The sequence below is a fragment of the Brachyistius frenatus genome, unplaced genomic scaffold (assembly GCF_029030835.1).
Source record: "Brachyistius frenatus isolate BFR_SWC_R1_liver_20210118 unplaced genomic scaffold, ASM2903083v1 Contig_339, whole genome shotgun sequence".
NCBI lineage: Eukaryota > Metazoa > Chordata > Actinopteri > Embiotocidae > Brachyistius > Brachyistius frenatus.
In genome coordinates, this window is record NW_027210938.1 from 268,092 (window position 1) to 294,416 (window position 26,325).

The 26,325-nt window shown below is 39.8% G+C and overlaps 2 protein-coding genes across 5 annotated transcripts; both read right to left on the reverse strand.

Moving 5' to 3' along the window:
- Positions 1-3,590: 3,590 nt before the first annotated feature.
- On the reverse strand, positions 3,591-17,219 carry LOC138635914 (WD repeat-containing protein 37). Of its 4 annotated transcripts, none has more exons than XM_069723645.1 (16): positions 17,053-17,219; positions 15,578-15,746; positions 12,822-12,918; positions 12,334-12,429; positions 12,167-12,231; positions 11,306-11,355; positions 9,811-9,880; positions 8,901-9,036; positions 8,096-8,167; positions 7,546-7,590; positions 7,000-7,076; positions 6,666-6,900; positions 5,705-5,846; positions 4,927-5,061; positions 4,191-4,305; positions 3,591-3,751 (listed from the first exon to the last, which is right to left on the reverse strand). In XM_069723645.1, the coding sequence occupies exons 2-16, from the start codon at positions 15,713-15,715 to the stop codon at positions 3,620-3,622; spliced, it is 1,605 nt and encodes a 534-aa protein (XP_069579746.1). In that variant the 5' UTR covers positions 15,716-15,746; positions 17,053-17,219; the 3' UTR covers positions 3,591-3,619. The 4 variants fall into 4 exon arrangements, with proteins under 4 accessions (XP_069579746.1, XP_069579745.1, XP_069579749.1 ...); XM_069723644.1 differs by having other exon boundaries at positions 6,666-6,903; XM_069723648.1 differs by lacking the exons at positions 9,811-9,880; positions 11,306-11,355.
- A 602-nt stretch (positions 17,220-17,821) lies between these two features.
- Positions 17,822-25,680, reverse strand: gtpbp4 (GTP binding protein 4). Its single transcript, XM_069723620.1, has 17 exons — positions 25,588-25,680; positions 24,533-24,703; positions 24,320-24,423; positions 23,755-23,891; positions 23,524-23,624; positions 22,631-22,723; positions 21,971-22,162; positions 21,403-21,468; positions 21,198-21,287; positions 20,991-21,101; positions 20,821-20,898; positions 20,685-20,736; positions 20,505-20,605; positions 19,509-19,706; positions 19,064-19,129; positions 18,433-18,576; positions 17,822-18,290 (listed from the first exon to the last, which is right to left on the reverse strand). Exons 1-17 carry the CDS (start codon positions 25,633-25,635, stop codon positions 18,138-18,140), a joined length of 1,905 nt encoding a protein of 634 aa, XP_069579721.1. The 5' UTR covers positions 25,636-25,680; the 3' UTR covers positions 17,822-18,137.
- Positions 25,681-26,325: the final 645 nt, after the last annotated feature.

Sequence of the window (26,325 nt, forward strand, 5' to 3'; positions counted from 1 at the left end):
AGACACACCAAAGAAAACAAAACGGCAAATGTTCAAACAGCTCAAATGGTTTATTTGTATTCCACAAGCAGATGCTTGTTCCTCGTTACACAACTATAATCCACAAACTTGTGGTGAAAGTTACATTTCATTTAATTTTTTTTGTTTTGTTTTTTGAACTGAGCTGTGGTGTTTGTTGTTGTACATCGACCACATAAAACACTGTTCAACACCACGAAGCCACAGTTTTACAAGGCTGCAAGACGGCGGGATTCGAGATGGCCGGCGGCTCAGTGAGAAATGTGCATTTTTTATTTATTTATTTTTTTCCTCGTGACTGATGGTGTAAAACTGGTGAATTATGAACGTGGTGACAAAGTGGCTCAGTGTTGGTAGAAAAACGCAGTCGAGTGCTTTAAGTGTTCGCGAAGAAGAAAACGTGTTTGGAGTGAACGAACGACCGTTCGTGACACGCAGACAGCTTTCCGTCTTCTTCACACAAACGTGACGTGTTATCATTTAAACCAGGGATGAGCACCTGTGCAGCTCTTATTTTGAAAGGAACAGATTTCCTGGAGTAAGACAGCGGACTTTCAATTTAAATAAAATTCAATTTAACATTTTAAGGCTGGTTTTCTTTCAGTAACGAGTGTTAGCGAACGGTTTTCTTGTTTTCCGTCAGTAAAATTTGGTGTTTTTTTTAAATACAGTTAGCTTGATGCAAAAGACCTTTTTATTTGCCATCCCTGGGCTAAATGATAAAACAAACCTGAACGTAAAAAAACGGATGATCCAGCGTCACCCGTCGTGAAGCAATAAATCAGATTTACACAAAATTAAAAAAAACAAAATAAAAAGACAAGATCAAGTTATAAAAGCTAATAAAGCTGCTGCAGCTGAAATGCACTACACAGCCGAACTTTCTTTATATATTACAATTCATACGATACAAATGTTATGGTTATAAAGTCAGAGGAGGTTATCACTTGACGTGTGCCTTTTGACAAGTAGTCGAACACTTTTGTACGATTTCAAATCTGTAATCGTTGTGGTTTTTCTTTCTTTGAGGCTAGAATTTTTTTTTTAGGCGAGCAAAAGGCAGCAGTAAAGCGTGACCACGTATACGTACAGGAAAGTCGTTGGTAACCACAAAAAGAAAATACAAAATTTGTACCCACAGAAAATGTCGTTGTGTTTGTTTAACATTTGAGTTACGAACCAGCGAACGCCTCACAAATCTAAAGCTGAGCTCACAGTTTTGAAAACCAACCGTGCTTGTTCATCGTGTTGCTGCGGTCACTGCCCATTATTACGATATTTAACACGTTTATTAGCTCGACGTCGAACCGTCTCACCCGAAAACACACCCGGACGTTGTTTTAATAGCGAAACCCACACACACACACACACACACACACACACACATTACAGAATCTAGTTCCTTGAATGCAGCTTTGGCTGTTTTAGTGGCAGTGGGAAAGCAAAAAAAAAAAAAAAAAAAAAAAAAGCAGGAGACAGCGAACGCATCACGACACTCTCCAGAGATTCGACTTCTTTTTAAAAGTACCGTAACGAACGACGGCATTCGAACACAACGGGCTAAAGGGCGCTGCGATCGACGAGAAGAAGAAATAAAAGGATCACGTCCAGTATCGGTGGAACAGCAGGACCGGGCGTTGGAGGAAAAGCTTCCACTTCACATTCCTTTTTAAAACCGCTTCTTAAACCCTCGTTTTAAATTAATCCCTTTAAATCAGATTTCATTACCTGATAAACTAAATTTATCGTCCAATTTCTGTCCAGGTAAACTACGTTTCCCTAAAAAAAAAAATCAACACATTTTTTTTTAAAGTACACTTTAAATGGACACAATATTTTAAAAAGCTCAAAAGTAGAATTTTTAAGCGATTATTCTTTTGTCAGAAGTTTCACTCACGTTAGTGTGCGGACATTATTCTTGAAACCTTTTCATTAAAAAGATAAATTAATTTCTGAAAACCAAATTTTTCTTTTAACAAAAGCTGAAATGAATTTAGATTCGTCCGAATTCACAAGCAGGTTCAGATTTTTAAAATTGCTTCTTAATTAAAGGAAAAAATTCTTGCAGTCAAAAGGGGTGAATAATGTCCCGGAAAAAAAACATTACACACACCAGAGGTATTTAAATTCTTTTCTATGAAGGGAACAAAAATCTGGATTTGGATTTTCTTCGAAGTGCCCAGCCCTGCCTCCAACATGTTTTTCTGAGACTAAAGATTTCATCTTTTCAAACAGAAACGCAGAGATCTTCGTCCTACACGGCACAAAGCAGCTTCTAACAACGAATCGTCGCTTCTTGTTTTTGTTTTTTTTCATGTCCAGCTGACAGTCGCTGGTTTCACGACTCCACAAAAAAACAACAATGATCCTGGACAGAGCTTCAACATTTCAGCCACTCAGGTAGAAAGTTAATGGAAGTACAAGAGAGTGTGCTTATTCCTTTTAATTAATTCCAAGTCGTGTAAAATAAAACGCTGTTACAGCGTTTCTCCTGTCGATCCGCGGCAAGTGTGCTCAGTGCTGCCGCCGGTGGCGAAACGCTGCGCTGCAACGACATTACTTAAAAAGTTTCCAAGAATCCAAATATGTCCTCAAATATGTTGTTTTTATGTTCTGGGATACTCACGAGGAAAATTGACAGCAAAAAAAAAAAAAAGTGTATTTGACACTAAAGTCACTTAAAAACCATGACGAATAGAAACATGAAATTTGCCTCATAAGAATTTTACTGTAACGTATTGAAGCCATCGTTTTTTTAATTCTTCTAATAATTATTACAATTCTTCAATCACAGACACAAAGTTAGAATTAAAGTGTGAAAGTCTGATTGTTAAATATGTGCTAGTTTCCATTTTAAACACTTCCACATTAAATCTGAGGAGCTGATCTGGATGTTGCGGTTCTGTCCGGCCGATCGGGATGTTTTTCGGGATGAAATAATCAGCAGCACGAGCACATGCGACAGTTTTCTTTCTGATCCACATTGAAGACCGAGATTCATCCCCAAAAATGTTTTATCCATCATTTGATTAGAAAAAAACCCCGAATCTGTTAATTACAACTAGTGGCGTGTATCGTACTATTACTGAGGTTTGAATTTAGGATTTAGAGAACGGACGCCTCGTCGAGTTGTTTCCAGATGAAGTTTCTGTAAATCAGATAAAAGAAACTTTCTGTTAAAGTGGATTTTCTTCCTTTTTTTAAAAGCAGCTGTTTTGTCCGAGCGAACTTTCCGTTAGCGTCGCAGGTTCGATCGGAGCGGATACGTGCGTCGACATGTTTTTTAGTTTTCAACGAAGAAGAATATCTCGAGGTTACGTCTGTGCTTGTTTTTGTTTGTTGTTGTTCCATCAGTGTTAAACAGTTTATTTTAGTTTGTTTTAACCTCCGCAGGCTCAAAAGAAGAGCTGATAAAAGTCCCTACTTCCGTCCGGTGCGTTTACGACACGTTTTCCACACGTATAAAAAGATGAAACTTTTCACAGCCTCCTTTTAAGCCGACCGGACGCTCCTTTGAGCGTTCCACGCCGCAAACACTGACTTTTTTTGGGGGGGAGGGGCGTGAGAGAAGAAGAGGAGGAGGAGGAGGAAGAGGAGGAGGTCATTTCTCCTGCAGCAGCGCCGGGATGTTGATGTTCCAGCCGATGGCCTGCCGGTCGAAGCCGCAGGTGAACAGGTTGCAGGTGTTGTTGTCTTCGCACCAGGCGGAGCAGCACACCATGCGGCGGTGACCCTGAAGGACAACCACGGGGACACAGAGGTCAAACACTGGAGGACAGCGACGTCATTTATAAAACTCTGGAACCGACTGGATCTTATTATAACCCCCGTGTTTAAATCTAATAATGAATTTAATAAAGTCAACAATATAATCCTGCTATTTTCAATTTCTTGTTCTGGATCAATCATCTGAAGTGTTTCAGGATGTTTCACAATAAAAGCATAGTTAAGATATAAAAGATTGGTTTTTTTTTTTCACTATTAAGAGGTCGAGGACTCTTAATTTGAAAGGGAAACAGGAAGAATGAAGTTTGCAGTGACTTTAACGGGGCAAACGGGAGCGGATGAAGAGAACCAGAGACATTCCCAATAAATCTGTGATTTATTTGTACAAAATGAAAAGATGATGGAGGAGAATGATTTTTTTTAAAGGCGTGACTCTCTTGACTGACCTGTCTGTTGCTTCGTGGGAGTCGAGCCAGTCGCACCCCCGACATGTCGAACAGCCGGACCTGCCGATTGTCGTGAGGAAGGGCGATAATCTTCTGGTTGACGGACACGCTGATCCTGAAGAGAATCGACAGCAGCGCGTTAATCAGAGTGAAACATATTCAACCCGACTGATGCTTGAACTCAGCTTTCGTACGTAGTCTGGTCATAATAGTGGACAGATAATAACCCACGAGGATTAAAGAGTTTAACATCCAACCATCATTTCTGTCTTTCTGAGAAAATAAAGCCAATTTTTTATCTTGTTTTCACTTCTAAAAAAAAAAAATCTGCCTCTTTTTTCTGCTTGTATAATTATATATTAACTGAACATTAAGTTTTTGGCCTGAAGGTCAAACAACACAAAAAAAAACCTGATGCTATCTGGGGCTTTAGAAACCTCTTTACTATTCTTGGACACTTTACGAACTAAATAAGATTATTTCTCAATAAAGAAACGCTTGTTAGTTGCTCCCCTAAAAACAGAAAGCTGTCATGAAAAACAGGAAATTTTATTCGGTGCTGAAAACACCAATAAATTGTAGATATTGTACATTTAAGTAACGCTATGATCATTAACTGTGTAAAAAAACAAAAGCAATAATAAACGATGCATACGTTGCGGTATCAGTGTCACACACACACACACACACACACACACACACACACACACACACACACACACACACACACACACACCTGTTGACGGCGGAGTCGGTGCGGATGGTTGCTATGGGCGACCTCATGTTCTTCAGGTCCCACACTTTGACGGTTCGGTCGTCGCTGCCGGACACCACGTTGTCTCCCACCGTGAACACGGCCGACGTCACCGTGCTGCAGACAGGAAAGAGACAAACGTAAGCCGGTCGCTTCCACGTGTTTGTTTTTGTGCGATTCAGCAGGTTTTGTTTCCCATTGTAGCCGTGGTAACCGTACTTTATTAAGATGGCAGCGTTATTTACTCAATGAAACTGAAATATAATGTTTTATTGGATGATCGCTTCAAGTTTCTTCAGTGTTTTGTTTTCAGCTGATGCCACATCGCCCCCTTTAGGAGCAAATGAAATCTGCAGGATGGAAACTTTTCAATTTAATACAACGAAAAATCAATAAGTATTAAAAGTCTTCCTCGTGTCAAAAATGTGTTTTGGTTGCTTTCAGGATAATTTACTGCGTTTGCAGCGTTTGACACTGGAAGTATTTTTTTTTTCAATCTTCTGAAAGTGTCTCGAAGGTGTGAACCAGCGAACAGGATTTGTGACATCACAACTCGTTTTGAAGCCAATTACACAACAACAACACTGAGAAGGGATTTTTAGTCGTTAAAAAAAATATCAAATGGCGTTCATGAAAATATATTCACAGACCGCTGTGCAAATATAAATAAATATTATTTGTAAAGACGCTTCCGACACGTCTGGGAGGATCTTGGGGAACTGCTCGGTGACGGAGGCGGCGTGTCGGGTGTCGGACTGACTCGGTGTGTCCCTGGAAAACGTTGACGGAGTGGATGGACGGGTCTCTGAAGTCCCACAGTCTGAAGGTGGTGTCTCTGGACGAGGTGACCACCAGGCGCTGGGTGGGGTGTGTGCAGCAGTGGGTCAGCTCCTGGTCGTGACCTGAACACACACACACACACACACACACACACACACACACACACACACACACACACACACACACACACACACAGTGATACACAAAAAGGGGGACGTTTTTCTGTGTTACACACACTTCCTGTTTAATCTTTGTGAGCCAGTACACACTTTTTTTTTTTCTCCCCAGAACAACATTGTATTATTTTTGTGTTTCATCTCCTCATTTATTTGAAACAGTGATAATTTCCACGGTGAAACTTTCTTTCTGAAAGTAACAAACAGTGTAAAGTAATTCATATCAAAATAATTTGACCTTTATATTAGATTAATATAATTTTCTGATTTATGTCACAACTATGAAGCGTTTCCACAAAATGCTGCTTTTATCGAGGTACAAAAATTAAAAGAAGAAAAAAAGGAGTTATCATGATAATAATAGCTGTTTTAAAATGATTTTTCCTACAATTGTTACTATTAAAATTACTCAGGTGTTTGCTGACCAGGTTTTCATTGGTTCTTTAGTCGCAGTAAGAAAAAAATAAATAAAAAATAAACGTGTGACAACTGGTCAATTATTGGCTTGAATTGACGTCCACCTTAATTAATAAAAAATAAAGAAAATAATTAATAAAGAAGCCTTAAATATGACTCACTTTTACTGCTGTTGGTCTTCAGCAAGTTTTACACATACAAGTACTATTATCAATGAGTTAGTCATTGAAGCTTTCACCTCCACTGTTTGTTTCACTCAGACTTCTCTCAACTGTAGAGATTTTAAGAGTCCACGGTTTTATAACAAAAGCAGCATTATTGTTATTATTGTTGTCGTCGTCTTCCTACCAGTGAGCGAGTGGACGAGCTCTGACGTCTCCACGTCGTACAGATTGGCGGCTCGGTCCCAGGAGGCCGTCACCGCCTGCTTCCCCCCCACCAGCCAATCAGCGGCGATCACCACGCCCTGGTGGCTGCGCAGAGTCGTGGTCGCCACGCGGATGGAGGGGCAGTCGTTGGGCCCCTCCAGCTCGCCGTCCGCCTCGTCTTTGTCCGAGAAGTCCACGTCGTCCTCGCAGGGCGTCTGCTGCCGCCGCCGCGGAGACGGGGACAGACGAAGGAATTCAGTCACAGAAAAAGTTACACAAAAAAAAAGTCAAAGAGAAGCTGCGTTCGTGCTCACGCTGATGTCGACGACAGGCTGCGGAGTCGGCAGCTGCACCATGTATCTCCAGATGTGAGCCGTCTGATCTCCGGACGCTGTGGAGGCCAGAAATAAAACAGCTGTTAAGAACGCGTCTGAATGGGGTCAGTTTTCAGGGTGGGTTTGCATCCACCACAGCCTGGATATAAAAGAGTTCGTAGCTTCAGGTCTGTAAAATGGTTCTGATCCAGAAGTGTCTTCAGCTGCAATACCACTGAGTGCCACTAGAGGTCGGCTCCAAAAAGCCTCCGGCTCCATAGACTCCCATTCAACTTCTCTCATCAAATCCAAAGTGAATAAAATGTGTCCATCAGTTATCTCGGTGTTGTTAGCTAAAGTCACTCCTTCTTCTTAGTTTTCTGGAGGTCCATCTGAAAATAATCCCTCATTCATTAGAAAAGAAGATTCAAGAAGACCTGTTTTTGGGGGCGTGCCTGTTTGATTGACAGGCCTGAGCCATTCATAAACAAGCGATGTGTCTGCTGCCACTGAGAATTGAAAGGACGTGTTAGTTGTGATGTTTACCTGTTAGAGCCATCTGTTCAGTCGGGTGGAACTTGATGGAGTTCACTGCAGAGACAGATTATCACGTCAGACATAATAAACTACATGCTGCAACATTAACCTTTATTATTTATTTTATTTTTATGTTTGCACCTTTAAATTAATCAAAATTTAGAACTTACATTTCCTAATAATTTACTGTACTTTCACCTTTATCATAATAATGCAAAAAACAAACAAAAAAATTCTCTTCGATAAAATGTACCTAACAAACAGGTTGCGACACTCTTCAGAATTGTAAAAAGCATACGTAATAACAAACGATATATTTGTTCATATATATGTGAAGCACTGCGTTTCCTGAGCCGCATTTCACATATAAGGTGCTTTACAAAATAAAGTTTGTTAAATATCATTATTATTGACAACTTCCATCCATCAATTCTCTTTAATTAAAATACAACAGAAGTAAACAAATCTTAATGCTTCAGATATTCACAGGAACAACACAGTTGGATAGAAAAAGTGTATTTCATAATTTTTTTTTATAAATATATTGTATATTTTTGACCTGATCCTTGATGGCCCAGATATTTGAGGAGGCACTTTCCCGCCTCGATGCTCCACAGCATCGCAGAGTGATCTGTTATAATACAATAACAAAAAAAACACGACAATTTAAACTTTTATCCTGTTAACAACTGTCTGCATTCAGTAATATAATACTGCTTTCTGGATATAAATAAAATGATTTTGTATGGAATTAATGAGCTGTCCAAGCCATTCAATAGTAAAAACACTACAGAGACCAATGACACAATTAGATCTAGATAGTACGAGATAGAAAGATATAATTAATAAGATATTATTTGATATAATACTGCATTCTGGATGCAAAACCGATGGTATTAAATTAAAGAAAAACATATTCAAAACTTTATGAGACAGTCTGAGAAAATGTAAACTTTGATCTTGTTATCAACTGTCTGCATTCAGTAATATAATACTGCTTTGTGGATATAAATAAAATGATTTTGTATTCGTCTTTTAAGATGTTTGTGACATTTAACATGAAATTAAAAGCTGTCTCAGACATTAGATCATAAATTTTTTTTAGATTCGACAATAAAATTCTCAAAAAAGGTAAAAGAAGCCTGAATATTTTGAACTAAGTCGAAAAGCCCCCAAAAAATAAATAATAATAATAAAAAGGAGAGGTGGAAGAAACCAATGGTATTAAATTAAAGAAAGACATATTTAAAACTTCACGAGACAGTCTGAGAAGATGAGAAAAAAAAAAGACGATAAAAATAAGAGACTTATGATGATGATTAAAAAAATTAATAAAAAATAAACTGGTGCGAGTGAGGAAGTACCTGCAGACGCCGTGCCGAGCACCACCGGCTGCGTCCGGGTGACGCTGAGGTCCCAGATGCCGTCCCGGTGGCCGACGTACTCCCGGACCAGCTGGCACACGGCACGGGACGTCGTCGCCTTGAAACTGGACACAATCTGACACCGACAACAAAAACCAACGTTAACGCACAAACACACCAGAGGGGAAGGGGGGCGGGGTGAACCAACACATCCCAGATGTGTCCCTAACAGGGTTCCTACACATCGTCACGATGAAGCCCTCCACATCTGGTCGTGGTGCTAAAACGAAGGGTTGTCATTTTTTTAATTTTTTTTTATTAATTATTTAACAGAAATCCATAAACTTCACACACGGTGTGCCGTTTATAGCTTGGATTATTATTATTAATGATTATTATCCATTCAGCTGAATCATCCTTTGGTTTTCTAAACGTTTCAAAGGATGTGATTTGATGTTTGTTTTTTTGGGGGGGGAGGGGTTTGGGGGGGGCGGAGCCGTGTAGGAACCCTGCTCTGATCCGATTGGAGGGAGGAAGCGGGTCAGCAGAACTGAGGATCACTGAGGAGCAGCTCAGCGGGGGGTCCTTGTAGTATGCCGGAGCTAAGAAGCTTAATTCATATCAGCGCCGGGTTGAAAAAGTTTTTTTTTTTAACCCAAACGGTCTTTTTGTTTGCTTTGGAGCGTCAAAACAAACAGCGGTCAACCCAGACCTGGTACCAAAATGCAGATCATTATTCGTACTGGATCAGTGCTGCGGATTACTGTCAATGCAAAACAAAACAAAAAACACAAGTAAGTGAGAAATAAATCTTTTTTAAAAAGGGAGGGGGTGGGGGGGGAGTTAACAGAGGAAACTGATCAGTAACTGTTTATCAGTCGTATCGACGGTTTTCGGTCCGAGCGTTTACGTTAAAGATGGGGATGATACAAACGGGACTCTCCGTTGGTTTCGGAAACAGACCGCTAAATAAGTTCCAGCTGAAAAAAAAAAAAAACGGGAGACAATGAAGGAAAAAAACGGCGTCAGTCGTTCGTGGAAAGGAAAAAAAAACCTCGCTGGACAGAGCCGGCGTCACAAACGTTATCTGTTCAGGACACTCGAGGATGAAGATGAAGATGTGATGAAGAATAACGCACATTCAGCGATTATGGTCGGTGAAGATGCAAATGAAATGTGGACAAAATAGTTATCTCGAGGGATGAACAGTGATTTGTTTTCTGATGATGATGATGATGAATCCAGAAGTTTTTTTTATTTTATTTTATTTTATGTAGCTCTGATGCAACATGTTCAAAAGAAGCAGCGGCGGGCGACCGGGAGGTTTAAAGGAGATGCAAAGCTTGAAAGAAAGAAGCTTGAAGTGACGAGCTGAGCAGAGAACGTGACTTAATGCTCTACATGTGCAGTCTGCCACCGGCCACATCCAGATTTTGCTCTTTTTTTTTTTACACTTTTAGGAAAACTAAAGCAATATCTAGGCTTCTTAAAGATCTAATAATAATAATAATAATAATAATAATAATAAACTTTATTTGTAAAGCACTTTTTTTAAACTTCGGTTACAAAGTGCTTCACACACAAAATGAGCCATTAAAAAGAAAGAAAAGGAATTCAAACAAGACTTAACAACACAATGAGCGTATAAAACAACCATAAAAAATGTTTTTAAACACAGGAAATAAGAGTGGATCACTAAAATCGATTAAAATCAGCAAAGTTTGATTTGAGAAGAGATTTTTCTCCATCAGTTATCTCGGTGTTGTTAGCTAAAGTCACTCCTTCTTCTTAGTTTTCTGGAGGTCCATCTGAAAATAATCCCTCATTCATTAGAAAAGAAGATTCAAGAAGACCTGTTTTTGGGGGCGTGCCTGTTTGATTGACAGGCCTGTGGTGCAGTCAGGTGACAGCTATCGGTGGGCGGGACGTAGTATCGTCAGGTTTCCTATCAGATCGGTCAATAAAACCAAAGATATGTACTGTTACCACAAACAGACATGCGTTTAGATTTTTTTTTTTGTAATTTGAGTGAACTGATTCTTTAAAACTTCTATATGTGATAAATTTGTTAATAAATACAGTTACAAAGGTACAAAGTACTCAAACCTTAGTGAATAGTCTAAAAAAGCTAAATCTGATATGGCCAGTTTATTTTTTTTCCAGAGGGGGGAGGTGGGTGGAGGCGGGTTGGGGGGCGGGGGGGAGGGGCCTAACGGCTGCTTCCTGTTAGCGTAGTCTCTCCACAGTGTACCATTATGCGAATGCCGACAAGTGGCTTTTAAAATCAAAACCGAAAGAGGTGCAACTGAAAATTAAAAAAAAAAAACAACCTGTTAGCGAGATGATAACATGTTTTTAAATCTCACGCCAGACCCAAAAAAAATAAAAAAAGCTTCAGGCCCTACATTTGAATGACCACGTCTCTCGGGGAGGGAGGCTCCACACCCTGGCTGGGCTGGTTCATGCATATTGGCACACAAGGGGATGTGAGAGGGAGGGTGGGGGGAGTGGGGAGGGTGGGCGGGGAAATCAACAAGTTACCCATGAGTCTCCACCCCACAACTCCCAGCTGGTTACGCTGAAGTTGCGGGATCCGCTCACTCTCGCATGGCAAGAGTTCGAACGCGGCTACGAGCAAAGAGGTGAAACAGACAACACAAGTTCTTTTCTCTTTAACATTCAAAAAATAAAATCAAAAAATGTAAAAAATAAAAATAAAAAAAAATCACAGATGAGCGACAAAACAAAGACCTTGAACTGAACTTTATGTATTTATTTGGTTTTAGCTCGATGTACCTGCAATTCATAATATGGGGGGAAAAAAAAAAATTCTAACATCCAATTTTTTTTCTAATTTCAACATTTTTAGGGGGAAAAAGTTTTCAAACTTTTTTTATTGAAAAAAATAAATAAAAAAGAAAATCACAGATGAGCGACAAAACAGAGACCTCTTTGCAGTTTTGTGTTTTACCTTTCTCAATACAAAAGTCCATTTAAAAACAACAACATTTTCTGTGCTGCATCCTACACAGGAAGGTGTTTCTATTATTTTACCATCTCATTTATATGAAGGGCAGAAAAAAACACCTTAGTTCCCCCTGAAAAATGAACTTTATATATTTATTTGGTTTTAGCTCGATGTACCTGCAATTTATAATATGACAAATGTTTTTTTTTCCTAATTTGGAAATTTTTGGGGAAATTTTTTTCCAAACTTTTTCGATTGGAAAAACAAAATCAGAAAATACCAATAAAACAGTATTTACCTTGCTGGTTGAAGCCTTGTAGGTCGTCTTCAGTTTCTGAGACAGCTGACTGGTGCTGTGACTCGCTGTCAATCAACACCACAGAAATCAGCACAGTAAGAAAAACAAATTCAAGAATATTACTTTATTAAGGTAAAACATGTAGATGAATGTAGAGCGTGACTGACCTTTGGTTTTAAGAGCTCCTTTAGCTAAATCCGCCCCTTCGAAGGACTGTCCCTCCGCGGCCAAACGGTCATTCAGCGTTTCGATTTCTCTGCGTACTGAAAGTCAAACATGTCGTAAAAATGAATAAACGTTTTATTCAGCGCAGCAGAGGTTGTTTTTTTTCCCCCGCTGCCGTGTTTGGATCCAGGTTACTCGAGTCGGGGAGCTTTGTGCCTATTGGCTTAAAAAGTAAAAAAATTAAAAAGTCATAAACGTGAACCGGAGAGACTTGATGATGCGTCAGTGGCTCCAAAGTTATTTTAATGACGTAAAATTTTCTCATTTTAGTTAATTTTGTGACTGACGACACTGAATACTGGGAAATGTAAAACAATGTTCAGACTAATTTCCTACTTTTTAATCCTCCTTTGTAAATGTTTTAACGACGTCATCCAAACCGACTGAAAGGCTCTTTTAATAGTTCTCTATTTAATAGTTGTCTACTCACGTTCCAGGTTTTCGATGTAGAGGTTTTCGAACTCCCGCTCGATCTGACTGAAGAGATCCAGCAGGTTGCTCCTCAGAGACAGAGGCAGCTTGGAGTCCTGCAAGAAGGAGGAAGGAAAAGGAGATCTTCAACCCACCTGGACAACAACATTTTGTTTTTGTAGTCCTAAAAAAAACCAAAAAGACATTACTCCATTGTTTAACATCATCATCATGGGTTTGATCCTCCCAAAAATTATAATAGTTGTACATTTTGTATTTTTCTTTTGGTATGAGTATGTTTTGTGTGGTTTTGTTTATTTTCCTGCTTCACTGTTGTCATAAATAAATTAAATATATAAAAGAAAAAAAGGCTTAAAGTGAGGGACGGGGCAAAAAAAAAAAGGAAAAAGAGATATCAAGTATAAGAACGCCTACACGACAGGCTTTTATACAACTTTACCAAATTGGCAGCAACAACAGAAAAGTTTCTTATCTCAAAATAAACCTCGAGGAAGGAAATAAGAGTGAACTCCTGTTTCAGGCTCAAACAGGAAAGAATCAATGAAAGAATCAGTAACACGGTGGATGATGTGTTGGCGCCTTGCAAATGTCTGAATGTGAAAACAAGCTGTGACTTGTCAGGCCTGAAGAAACTGACATGTAATATCAATTCATACCACGCGGCAATATTTCATGACGGTTATAAAAATGACTAGAGACTCAATTTAGTCCCTTTTATCCTGTTTTTTACGAAGCAAAATAAAAAATAAAAAACAGCTCCTGGCGTTAATTATGAGTGTATTTCACTGTAATTTAGTAATATAGTAAACAAAAATATTACTAATCTGTACCAAGATTTTTCCTTAAAAAGGAACTAAATGATTTTTACGTGTTTATTTTGCTGGTTACTGCCGCTAAGAGTAAAGTTACACTTCTTAAATAATCACAACTTTGAATAATTATTTTTGTATCAAGAGAAAGGAAATGGTAAAAAATAATGCAAATAAACTGCTATTAAAAATACCATGTTTATAAAAAAGCAATTTACATTTGGATTTGGAAACATGGATTTTTTTTTTTTTTTTTTTAACTCCAATTTAGTTGTTTAAAATCCAAAATAAATACTTGTGAAATCCCAAATTCTCAAAAAAAATTAAAAAAAAGTGTAATCCCTCCTAAATTTGAGTTAAACTCATCGTTTACAGTCTGGAGTCAGCAGCGATGACCACAAACAGGAAGTGGGAGGGGCATATGTCTCCTCAAAGCTTCGGCCAATCACGATGAATCGGCTCAGAGTGAACTGTACTCTGCCGGCTTCACGCCAGCTCGGGCTGAACTGGTGCTCACGGCTATGTTTTCTTCAAGAAATCAGTCAAGTGTGCTGCTGGTATTCACCGGCTTGAAAGGTTTGTTCACATTGTTGGATAATGACACAGAAAAAAAAGGAGGAGGAAAGGTTGCAGCGCTGATAACACATTGCATCGTTTAAAAATGGTAAAAAAATAAAAAATACATTACAGAGGAAAATCATGTGAGGGCTCATATTTAGCTTCTTGTGTTAATTAAAGGAAAATTCAATGACATTTTTATGTTTTATAACGACAGTTTACTGAACAGGCTCGTGAAAACGAGTCGTTTGATGTCACTTTATTATAACGAAAGAAATATGTACAGCGTTTACCAATGAAGTTTAAATATCCAGAAAACCTCCTTCAGAGGCACCAGACGTAAAACCTCTCGATACTAATCAAACCTGAAACTACTCACGACTAAGGCTAGCTCTAAAAAAAACAAAAACAACAATAACAACAACTATTTGGGGAGTTGCACTACTTGTCTGAAACACGGAGGACTACACACCTGGAAACTTACCTCCATTCTCATGAACGATTCCAGATTATCGGACGACTGGGACCAAAAAAAACAAAAAAGGGACCAGAGTGACAAAAAAAGGTCATGACACCACGTTCGGTTCAAATCCAGAAGAGCGCTCGTATATTTTTTGTGATGTGTCTCAAAATCACCTTTTTAAAAAAAAAAAAATTAATTTCAGCGCAAGATGTTTTTTTATGTTCAGGAACATCTAAAGTTCTTCTTTAAAGTATAGTAACTCGGCTTCCCTTTAAAGGCAGAAAAAAACAAAAGAAATACAAAAAAAAGAGAAAGAATCCACGTAAAGTGATATTAATTGCGGTATCCATGTATTCGGGCTGCCACGAGGACAACCGTCCTTGTCTCCAGTTAGCATGACACAACAAAACCACGGCAGCTTCTTCTTACAATAAAGGAGCGCGGCGCCGACTTTTACAGACGAGACTAATAATTTCTTCTGCGGCTTCGTCACGCCGCGTGAAAACGACCTCGATGATGCCGAGAGAATAATCACGACTCTGTTGTGGCGAGTTTGACAGACAGGGTCGGTCCAAGGAAAGATGCCATTAATCCGCGCTTATGGAAATTGCTGGAGTCAGCATGTCTGAAGCTTACGGACTCAACAAACACCAGTAATCTGAATCCAAAGTGTTTTAGCCGCTAAATCGGAGCAACCTCACAGCAACCGTGCATGTAGATTGTGTCAGCGTCGATACGACCCGTTATGTGTCCTGGAAGCTATTAAAACCTAATTGGCTTACGGCTTACACCTGGAGTGCTTACAGGTGCTCACGGCGACGGCGGGGCTAACGAAGACGGACAGTTTGACATTTACAAATACAGGGGGAGGCGATCGTGGACGTTTTTTTCGCGTCCCGTGAAAGCGATGCGGCCGTCCCGTACCTGTCCCTCCAGCATGTCTCTCTGCAGGACGGCGCGCTCATGCTCGGTGCTGTTGGTCCTGCGAATGGACAGGCTGTGGGACTTCCTCTTCTGCTTGGCCTGGCGGGCGGCGGCGCTGCTCCCGCTCTCCACCGGCATCTCTCCGCCCCGAACCCGACACGACCGCGGTCTTAAAAAGCACACAAAGGGCACAGAGTGAGGAACAAACCGGTGACCGTATGTGAAAGTGCAACAGTGTGAGAATCCTTCTTCTTCCTGTTTTAATAAAAACTGAAAATTGTCTCGTCAGCAATCACTGTGCTGTTGTGTTTTTTTTTGTTCGGTCGAAGGAATCTGAAATGTTCTCTTCATCAACAAATCACTTCAGTCTAGTGACACCGAACGACAAAGTTAAGTTGCTTTTTTGGGGGGGGGGGCTTTTAAAATGGCAGCATTGTTTATTTATATATTTTAGACTACAATCACTGAGAAATGCAACTTCAGATTTGTATTTTTTGTCCAACAATGACATCCAACTAGTTTATCGTGATTCATAACAAACAAACAAGTCCCACACTATTACAACGATCCGTGGAAATTGCGGTCCACGTTATTATACATTCAAGCATCTCATTTCTTTGCTATATTTTTTAAATGTTCCTGCATATCTGTTTTTATGTGAAATACTGCATGTAATTATCTTGCTGTAAAGCAATTACAAATAAAATTTATTATTATTATTATTATTATCTGAGAAAATGGGATATTATGGTCCACATTATGATTCATGTATGCGTCACAGTAAAATTTAAAATGATAGATTACACATCAGTTATTTTGATTTCTACCAAAAGGAAATCCGTCATATATGTTATCAAGGTCAGGGGATTATTTGTGGGGGACGTTTACATGATAGAAATAACGTAATAGTAATAAATCAGGGATCTAGACAGATGAATTTGCTCCGTATTGAACGTCCCGTGAACATCTGAGCGTCGCCTCTCAGAGGGGCTTTAACACAACGCCCAACTCGGGTCACTCATGGTGCCGAATGTGAAACACTAACAACAGTGCATTCTGGGAAAATTCCCATTCCCTATCCCAACACACGACAATCCTTCAGCGTCACATGAAAACCGGTGTGTTGTGTTTGTCCTTGAGCAGACAAGACAAAAGGAGGTCTTTGAATATTAAACATGCAAATGTGCTTTTCTTTTCTTTTTAAAGCCGGTAGTTAGTTAGTTCCTCCCTTGGAAAAAAAAAATAAATAAATAAAAAAATCTCCGTTAACGCTTCATTTCTTTACGGAACATTTCCAGGGAAAAAAAAGAGGCAAAATTAAGAGTTAATAATAAAACATTCCTCCGTTTCAAAGGGACGTTAACACCAGCAAGGCTCGACGATGTTCGCCTTGTCGATGCCCAAAGCTAATCCAAAGCTACCGAGCATGCTAACAGGCTAACGGTCAACCTGCTCCCCGCAGAACATCAACTCACCGGAAAGTCTACAAATACACGGTTTTATTCCGGGATGTGGAGGGAGACGTCGTCCTGTCGACCATCGTTTTCTTCTTCAATATGACAAGAAAGCTGCGCAGGTTTTTTTTTTTTTTGTGTGTGTGTGTGACCAAAATCCCGTGTTGACAGTTGACGAGCACCGCTACTGTAAGATAACGAAGCCAATTTCCGGCTCGAGGTTTTTCGCAATAAAAGTCGTCTCCGTCTACAGAGGAATCGTTTCGCACCAAACTTCCATTCGAAATGAGCTAGTTGTAAGTTTTCTTCTTTGATACCACGAGCAATCAATTAAAACATAGATTTTATGTAGGCCAACATACATTGAGGTATTCCTCTAAATTCGGCGTATTAAAAACCTACCAAGACTTTAAATTAGAAAAGAGAATCGCTCTTATCACACTGAGCAAATAAACTAAATTAATTGCATTATTGTGGATGTTTGGAAATAAATATAATGTATGCCGAATTACACATTTTTTTGTTGACGAATTAAGTGATATAAAAATTTATATTTTCCTGGGTGAGCATTTTTGACACAAGCAAGAAAACGTCAACAGAAAAGCATGTTTAGGGGCTAAACAGCCGGAAAAGAGCAACCTGGCAGCTGCTACAGATCAAAAGTAGGACGGATAAGCTTCACAAATCTTTACAGTTGACCTGAAAGTAAATTTTAAAAAAAAAAAACACAGCAGGGTAAATCCCAGGCATAAATCTTTGCTTTTCAAAATAAAAGCCTGACAGACTGCAGTTTAGGTCAGGTGTATATTTATTTGGCTCCCCTGTCATGAATATTTCTCAAGAGGACGCCAGTTATCATCACTTTATCTAAAGACGGCCCAGCATTTCCCGAGCCACATACACGCTTGTAAGGCATAAAAACTTGTGAAATGGTTTACAGATCAGTGACAACAGTTTGATGGCAACTGCAGTAACAAAATAAGACATTAACCATCACAAAACTGGTTTTTGAGTCTCTGTTTTTCTATATAGTTACATTTTCTGAGGGGTTACTTTTTTTTAACAGCCCCATCATCTTCGATGTCAAGAGTCCAGAAGAATCAGGTTTATCTGCGATCGTTGGTGCCCGACTTCCTCTTCCCGGCCAGGAGGTGTTTGGGTTTGAGGTCAAACACGTGTCTGTCGGCCTCTCCCTTCTTGCCCTCGCGGTTCATGCCTTTCTGGGAGTTCTTCATCATCCTCTTGGTCTTCCTTGCCATCTGAGGAAAACAAACACGAAAACTTTCAAAATCTGTTCCCCGCCCCTTTTTTTAAATTTTAATTTTTTTAAATGAACACGTAAACAACAACAAACAAATCTCTTAACAAGAGCAAGTCAAAAGCAAAGACGTCGTCACAGACCTTCGCATCTCGTAAACCGGACTGGTCGCGTGGAGGTCGGGAGGCGCTCTGGCTGCGGGTTTTGAAGGCGGGAGGAGCCGAAGCTTCACGTTTACGTTTCTTCGTGACGCTGCGGGAGCGTCGGGCCTGCTCAGCGTAGTGGCTCTGAAAGTACCAGAAAAAACAAAAAACGTTCACAAGTGTGTCGCCGAACTCAACCAACAGTACGAAGGACTGCTGTGTGACTACATCGACACCCCACCAAAATAAGAGAAAAGCTCATTTATAAATCCAAAGATAAAAGTAATAATAAGCAGGGATTGATGCATTACAACAAGGGAAATAAGAAAGAACGACAGTCGCATGATGCTAATCGTTTTTTTTGTATATTATAAGGACTATTCAAATATTGTAAATTTGTGTCCCATCCTTAATATTATATAAATATAAAAAGTAAAACAAAAAAATTATTAGAAAACCAATAATAATTAAAAAAAAAGAGGTAAAACACAATAGGTAAAAAAAAAGAAAGAATGAATACAATCGCCTGCTTCAGTAAATTATCATTAACATGTCATTTAAAAATATAAACAGGACTTCGTTCACAGGATTCATTTAATTATATGTTTTGGATTTAAAAGGAAAAACTTACATCGTCTTTGTTGTTCATGTCCAGACCGAGGCTCCCCATCTCCTTCTCCAGCTGCTTCCTTTCAACCTGTACATATCACACACAAATCAATTTAATAACTCAAGAGCACTACCAATGACGTGAGGTGATCAGGGGACGACTTTCAAAATAAAACCGCATGCTGTTGTTAATCAATTTCATAAAAACATTAGAAATGTAGCTGCTGAGATTTGAATGTCTGACACCTGAGCACACACAAACGCATTTTTCATTTCATGTCATATATTGTTTTGATTTTATTCAAATTCAATAAAAAATATATTTTTTCTAAACATAACTTACCTCTGTGCTACTTATTGAACGACCTATATTCAAAGCCTGGCACTGCATTGATAAGCTTAAAACTGACCAATGGCATCATCCCAGCCCCCCATCCCCCCCCACCCAGCCCCCCATCCCCCCCCACCTTGGTGGCGGTCCTGGGCATGCGAGGTCCGTGAATGTCCTTGTCTTTCGACTTCACGACCAGGAGCTGCTTCTTCTCGCGGATCTGCTTGGCGAGGACGCGGATCTCCTGCATCTCCTCGTCCTCGCTCTCGTCGTTGGAGTTGTACTCCCCGGCTCGCTCCTTCAGATCCTCCTCCTGCTCCAGATCCTCCAGTTTCTGCAAAAGGACCAGGAGACACTTTTAGTTTTCTTAAACCAGGTAGTAAACCTTCTTTTTGTGGAAACCGCATCGAGATATATGCACCGAGAAAGAGTGAACAACCGACAACAGAAAGCAGCGAACACAAAATCCGAACTGAACAAGAGCCAAACATTTTTAAAAACAGGTTAAAACAAAAAATAAATAAATAAATGATGGAAATGAGTCCCAAGAATGATGTTTTTGTTCAGACGACACACAAAGAAAAAAAAAGCACATAAAATCAAACATAACTATCACAATATGTAGTGTAGGTTAAAAAGCATACGACGAGCTAAAACGTACATTGAGATTTTTTTAATATTTAAGATGTAATGTTCATTTTCCGTAAAATAAAACATTTTAATGAAGTGTAATTTCACAAATATTTATTTTGGGTCTGGTAATTATTATTTTTTTGTCCGTTATCCTCTATACTGTTATGTTAGGCAGTGCATTCAAAACAAACCACAATTCTGTAGTGGAAATCACTGCATGGGGCTCAGGAACACTTCCAAAAAAACGCAAGTTAAAACTCTACCACGCAAAGATAAAAAACATATAAACATGATCCAAATTTTTGACCCTTCCAAGTGGTAAAAATTTGACTAATCTGAGCTCGTATCTTGGGGGTTAAAAAAAACAAAATACTTCACACTACAGCTCCAGATGCTCTGCTTCGGGAAACTACTGATCGAGAACGTCTCGTCACGGCGGACGGCTTTATTTTTCTAATAAATTGAACGGGCGCGGTAACCACGACGACGACAAACTCACCTTCATGATGTCGGGATCGATGTAGTCCGCGATGTTGTGGCCCTCCCACACCTCGGGGATCTTATCCTGCTTCTCCTCCGCGTTCATCAGATCCCAGTATTCTTTAAAAAAAAAAGCATTAACTTCGTACAACTTCACAGTCGGCAGTGCCGTTACATACGAATTAAAAACGGGTCTTACTCTGCAGATCCAGGATGTAGTCGTCGCCGAGCTCCATCTCCAGATCTCTCTCCTGAAGGATGAACCCATCAAATTATGGACCTTCAAAATTGTACTTCAAGTAAATATATTTGCGCCACTTTCCGCCGCTACGTACCAGTTTGCGTTTGGGTGCGTCCACCTCCATCGCTTTCTTGCGCTGCAAAGCTCCCTCCGGTATGAACGGAGGTCTCTCCTGGAGACGATAAAAATTAGTAAACAGCGAGAAAAAAAACAACTTCGTATAAGACGCCGAATATCTTCTAAAGTTCCGCCTCCTGAATCTACCTTCTCGTCTCTCTTGGCGGGCATGGCGAGGTGCAGCCGGTTGAGGACGTCGTGGACCTTCTTGCCCTTCATCTTGGTGTTGACGCGGTGGGCGAGGAGCTGGTCGCAGGCCTGAGCAACAGAGCACCGAGCACGGCGGTGAGATTACAACCGACACCTTTTGGGTGAAGAGAAAGAAAAAGAGAGAGAGAGCCTCGAACGCCTGACCTCAGTTTTGACCTTCATGACTCCCTCCTCCGTCAGGGTGCTCGTCTCGATCACGGTGACGCCATCGGCCGAGAGGTCAGTGAAGATTTTCTTGATGGCGAAAGAGAGCAAAGTCGAGTCAAAATAAAAAAAAATTTAAAAAAGAGAAGCTCCTCTGACGTCTGAAGATCAGAAAGTCTTCGGTCCAAAACCGTGAATCACCCACCTGGTTCTCCTCGGACAGCTCGCTGATCTTCTTCACGTCGCACTTGTTTGCCACGACGATGAGAGGCTGTGGGGACATCGGCATTAAGTTACACTCCTCGGAGAGAGGAAGCTAAAAACGCACACCAATTTTCTTTTTTTCTTTTAAATTGAGACAAACCTCATCCGCCCAAATAAAAAATTGTCTAAAGGCTACAAGTCAGAAAAAAAAATGTTTTCAATCTTATTCTGATTTTTTTTATTTCTAAAAGAAAACTTTTAGGACAGAAGTGGGGGCCCGTCCGTGTCCACCGAAGTGTTTTTCCCTGAAACTTTTTGGTTTTTCAAAATTGTTCTCAATGGGAGTGCTTGGTTTTTGTTTTTTAAAAAGCCGGCTGACAGTTTAATTTGCATTGAATGCAGAACGTTCTGCAATGTTTTTTCTTCTAGTCGCTGGGATTGAAAAATGTTCAACTTTGGGTAAAAACGCTGTGCTCGTCACTTTTTACACAGCCAATTCAATCACAGTGGAAAAAAAAACCCAGACACAACTTCGTATCCATTTTTTCTTTGTGTTGACGACCTCTGACCTTGTTGGCGAACAGCGGACGGATGTTGTTGAAGAGCTCCAGCTGCTCGGCGAGCGTGTGGCCGCACTGCTCGGACGCGTCCATGACGTAGAGGATCGCCGCGCGCAGGTGAGCCAGAGCCGTGATGGCCTGCATCTCGATGGTGTTCCTGTCCTCCAGAGGGTGGTCGAGGATGCCGGGGGTGTCCACCACCTACACACACACACACAAGTATACAAAATTAAGAAAAATAAAGTAACGGTTAAAGTATTTAGTATTAGCTTTAAGAGGATTAATTGTTCATTAATTTAAGACCAGGAGCAAAGAAAAACTAAAAAGTAGGGTTAAATTAGGAAAAAAAAAAAAAAAATTATAAGACTGAAGTAAAACCTCAAAGAATTCAAATTTAATGTTTTTTTTTTTTCACCTGATATTTATTAAATTATTCTTGTTTTTAAATGTGGAAACATTAAGTGGTAAAGAAGCTTTATGTGTCCTTGTCATTTAATCTCAATCAAAATCCTCAAAACACATTTATACTATTGAACAATCGTATATTACATTATTTTAACACGAGGCCCCTTGAAGGAAGTCCCTCCTGTCGTCTCCATTTAAAGCTGACAGGAAGTCTTTAAACCTCGCTGTCACGTTTGTCATCCTTCTCGCCGGAGCTCGACTCACCTGCCAGCGGAGGTATCTGTAGTCCATGTGACCCACGAACAGAGACTTGGTGGTGAAAGCGTACGGCTGGACGTCCACGTCGGCTCTGGTCACCTGACGGGGAGGAACGTTCGAACCCATGTTAAGATTTACTGAGATGTGAAACACGCTGAAAACAGGGATTACAAACATGGGGTACATTTTTTTTATTGGAGATATGACCTTAAATGGTCGTTTCTAATTATTTAAACGTTATTTACATCTGCCTGAAAACTTATTCTAAAAGCAATTATGGGGGTAAAAACACAGACTGGATATAAAAAGTGCTCGTAGCTTCCTACTTTGAAAAATGAGACAGAAGTGCCTGAAGCTGCAATACCACTGAGTGCCACTAGAGGTCGGCTCCAAAAAGCCTCCATAGACTCCCATTCAATTTCTCCGAAAATTCCCAAAAGTTATCTCGGTGTTGTTAGCTAAAGTCACTCCTTCTTTTTAGTTTTCTGGAGGTCCATCTGAAAATAATCCCTCATTCATTAGAAAAGAAGATTCAAAAAGACCTGTTTTTGGGGGCGTGTCTGTTTGATTGACAGGCCTGTGGTGCAGTCAGGTTACAGCTATCGGTGGTTTCCAATCAGATCGAGTCAGATCCAGCTAACAACACCGAGATAACTCGTGGGAAAAAAATGTTTTGGCTTCAAATATCAGGAGAGAAGTTGAATTGGAGTCTATGGAGCCGACCTCTAGTGGCACTCGGTGGTATTGCAGCTTCACAGAGAAGGTAAACAACCTCGGCTAAAAAAAAAAAAGAGTTTGCACCTGATTGTTTTGGTCCTCGTTAATATTTTTCCATCAGGTTTTCACATAAACAATATATATTAAAAAAAAAACGGGCGTGCAGCTCTGCGTTTGTTTACCTTGTTGATAAAACTGGACTTGCCCACGTTGGGGTAGCCGCACAGCAGCAGTGTCCTCGTGTTCGGGTCGATGCTCGGCAGACGGGACAGATGCTGACGCACTGTTGGAGCAGGGAGACAACAACAACAAAAAAATAAATAAATAAAACAGATTAACGTATTTGAAAAAACAAATTCTCAGCTACAACAATGAACCGGAGTTAAAGTTAGTGCAGAGATTCGGTCCGTCACCTTGTTCCAGATACTCCAGACTGGACTTCTGTCGCTTCAGGATGGTGCACATTCGACCCAGAGCGGCTCTCTTCAGCTGTTTGCACCGATACAGAGAGTCTCCGTACTTCATCAGGCGGACGTAGTCTTTGGAAACACTGAAAGGGTTCACAGAGGAAAAAAAAACATGTTTGATTTACTCCTTCGGTTCTGCAACGAGCTCACGATTTACAATATCTGTGATGTTGTCGTCTTCTATTCCAACTTTCAGGCTTAACTGATTTATCTTTTTTTATTATTATTATTATCTACAGTTCAAACTTGTGATTTTTTTTTGGGGTTAAATCTGCAACTTCCCAAACGGACACAAAGAGATAAAAAAAAGAAGTGATTAAAGTCACCGAGAAGATTCTTGACAAAACCTCAGATGTAAACAATAAACACATAAAATATAAATCGATTTTAAAAAAAGGAAGAAAAACACCATAAAAATCCCTTTGCTAGAAATCCACCTCTTTCATGCCAGATTTTAATATTATCTGTTGCTGAAAAACACAAGGAAACAGGAATTTTTAGACAAACTCACTTATCGATCAAATTCTTGGCGATGTTTATCTGCCCTAAGGCCAACTTGTAATGATCTTTGTCGTACAACACGTTCATCAGATCGGCGTAGAACGGATGGATGTCCTGAGGAGACACAAAAAATACAAACCCAGAGGTCAGATTTAATAAAACAACAACAACAACAACAACAACAACCCGTGGGGTTTTTCTCTTTGTGATTTTCCAGACTTACGTCCAGTTTGGGGAAGTCGGTGAGGATCTGCGTGAGGCGGTCGTGGTAGTTCTGCTGCGTGAACTTCACCTTCCGCATGTAAAAGTGTCGGATGCGGTGGATCTGGTAATGCTTGTGCACCACCGTGGGCGTCTTCCTTTGCGTTTTGGATAAAGTGATGTCGATGAATTCCTGCAGAAAGAAGAATGGAAGATGCAGGTGAGCCACAACCAACTCAGTTTTATTATTCAGAAATGCGTGACATTCCTTTAAATGAGTCTTGATAACTTCTCATCAGCTTTTAAAAAATACTGCAGCGTGCACTGGATCTGCCCCCTGAACATTTCTCCACAAAAACATGCCATCGTCATATCGTCTCGCCCACAAAACCGAATTTCCTCGTGAGTCCTGCCGGACCTCATTGACAAAACCTACCAATTTAATGTAAAATCCGTTGTCAGTCAAAACAGACACCTTAAAACACAATATTGCTTCCTTTCTACGCACAAGCTACGTCTTGTTGTCAATTCGGCATCTTTTTTTTTATTTGTAAGAAAGCACGATTTTGCTTGTTCATGACTTGGTTCCCAGGACTCGCCGCCGCAAACGCGGTTATTTAAAAGGACTGGCACTGCTGAGTAACACGTGACACGCACGTTATTCTTATATTAAAGCGTGCTGGTAGATTTAGGACATACATCACGAATTGAATGGTTTATTTTTGCTTAAAAGAAAAACAGACAAGGAGTCTTAAACTTAAATTTCCAGATTTGTGAACGGAGTTTTGAACGTGAGATATCTTTGCTGATAAGAAAAGCATGTTCAACGCCTGAAGTTGTTCTGATCCGGACTTGTCAGACTGGAGAAAACAGCCAGGTGGGTTTTTCTCTCTAGATTTCGTTATTCACGTCCTAACACCTGAAGCTGTCTCGTCACACCAGCAGACCACGTGTTTTCCTCCTCGATCGTGTTCTTCTTCTCTACTTTCAACCGTCTCTCTCCGCACGGCGGTAAAAACACACACAAAAAACACAAAAGCGGTTTTAAGACGCTACAGAAGTGGAAATAAAACTTACCTTAGAGGTGGGAACCACCATAATCTTCTTAAAATTATAAAGTGCCATTTTGTCGGGACACGTCGCGGTCCGCTGTCGGCACGGGGAAAGGAAAGCTCCGTGTTCCGCTACAAACAGGAAGAAGTCTCGGCGTCACTTCTTTTTGCACATCGCCCCCTGGCGTCCGGAGGCAGACACGACAACAAGGAAAAAAAAACATTCCTCCAACAATATGAAACATTAACTATAACTTCACATAGATCCCTATCCCTGCAATCAAAGTATACGTTATTAATATTTATATATTGTATTAGTAATTTATAAATTATTATATGTTCTATTTTATAAATCGTTCGCTATTCATTTCGAAGTTGTCATTTTCTCACAAATGTTTACGTTTATACACATTTAATAAGTAACTTTTACCCATGAAAGTAGGAGGTCCTGCTCTCATTTAAAGGTCTTCTTTTATAAATGCAGAGTATGAACCTCGTTTAATCGAGAGTCTCTAAAACAACAAGATTTGGTGGTCGACTTATTTTTAGTTTTTTTTTTTTGTAAATCTTGGTTTAAATTTTTTTACGATATATATTTTTAGTGTAAATGTTTTTTTTACATTTCTTGTTTGTTTTTTGTTGAGTTTTTGGCACTAGTTGTTTTTAGTTGAAAAAAAAAATATTTGTTCAATTATTAGTTTTTTTTTGGTGTTATATAATTTGTTTTGTCATTGGTTTGGGTTTTGTGCATTTTGGTTGTATT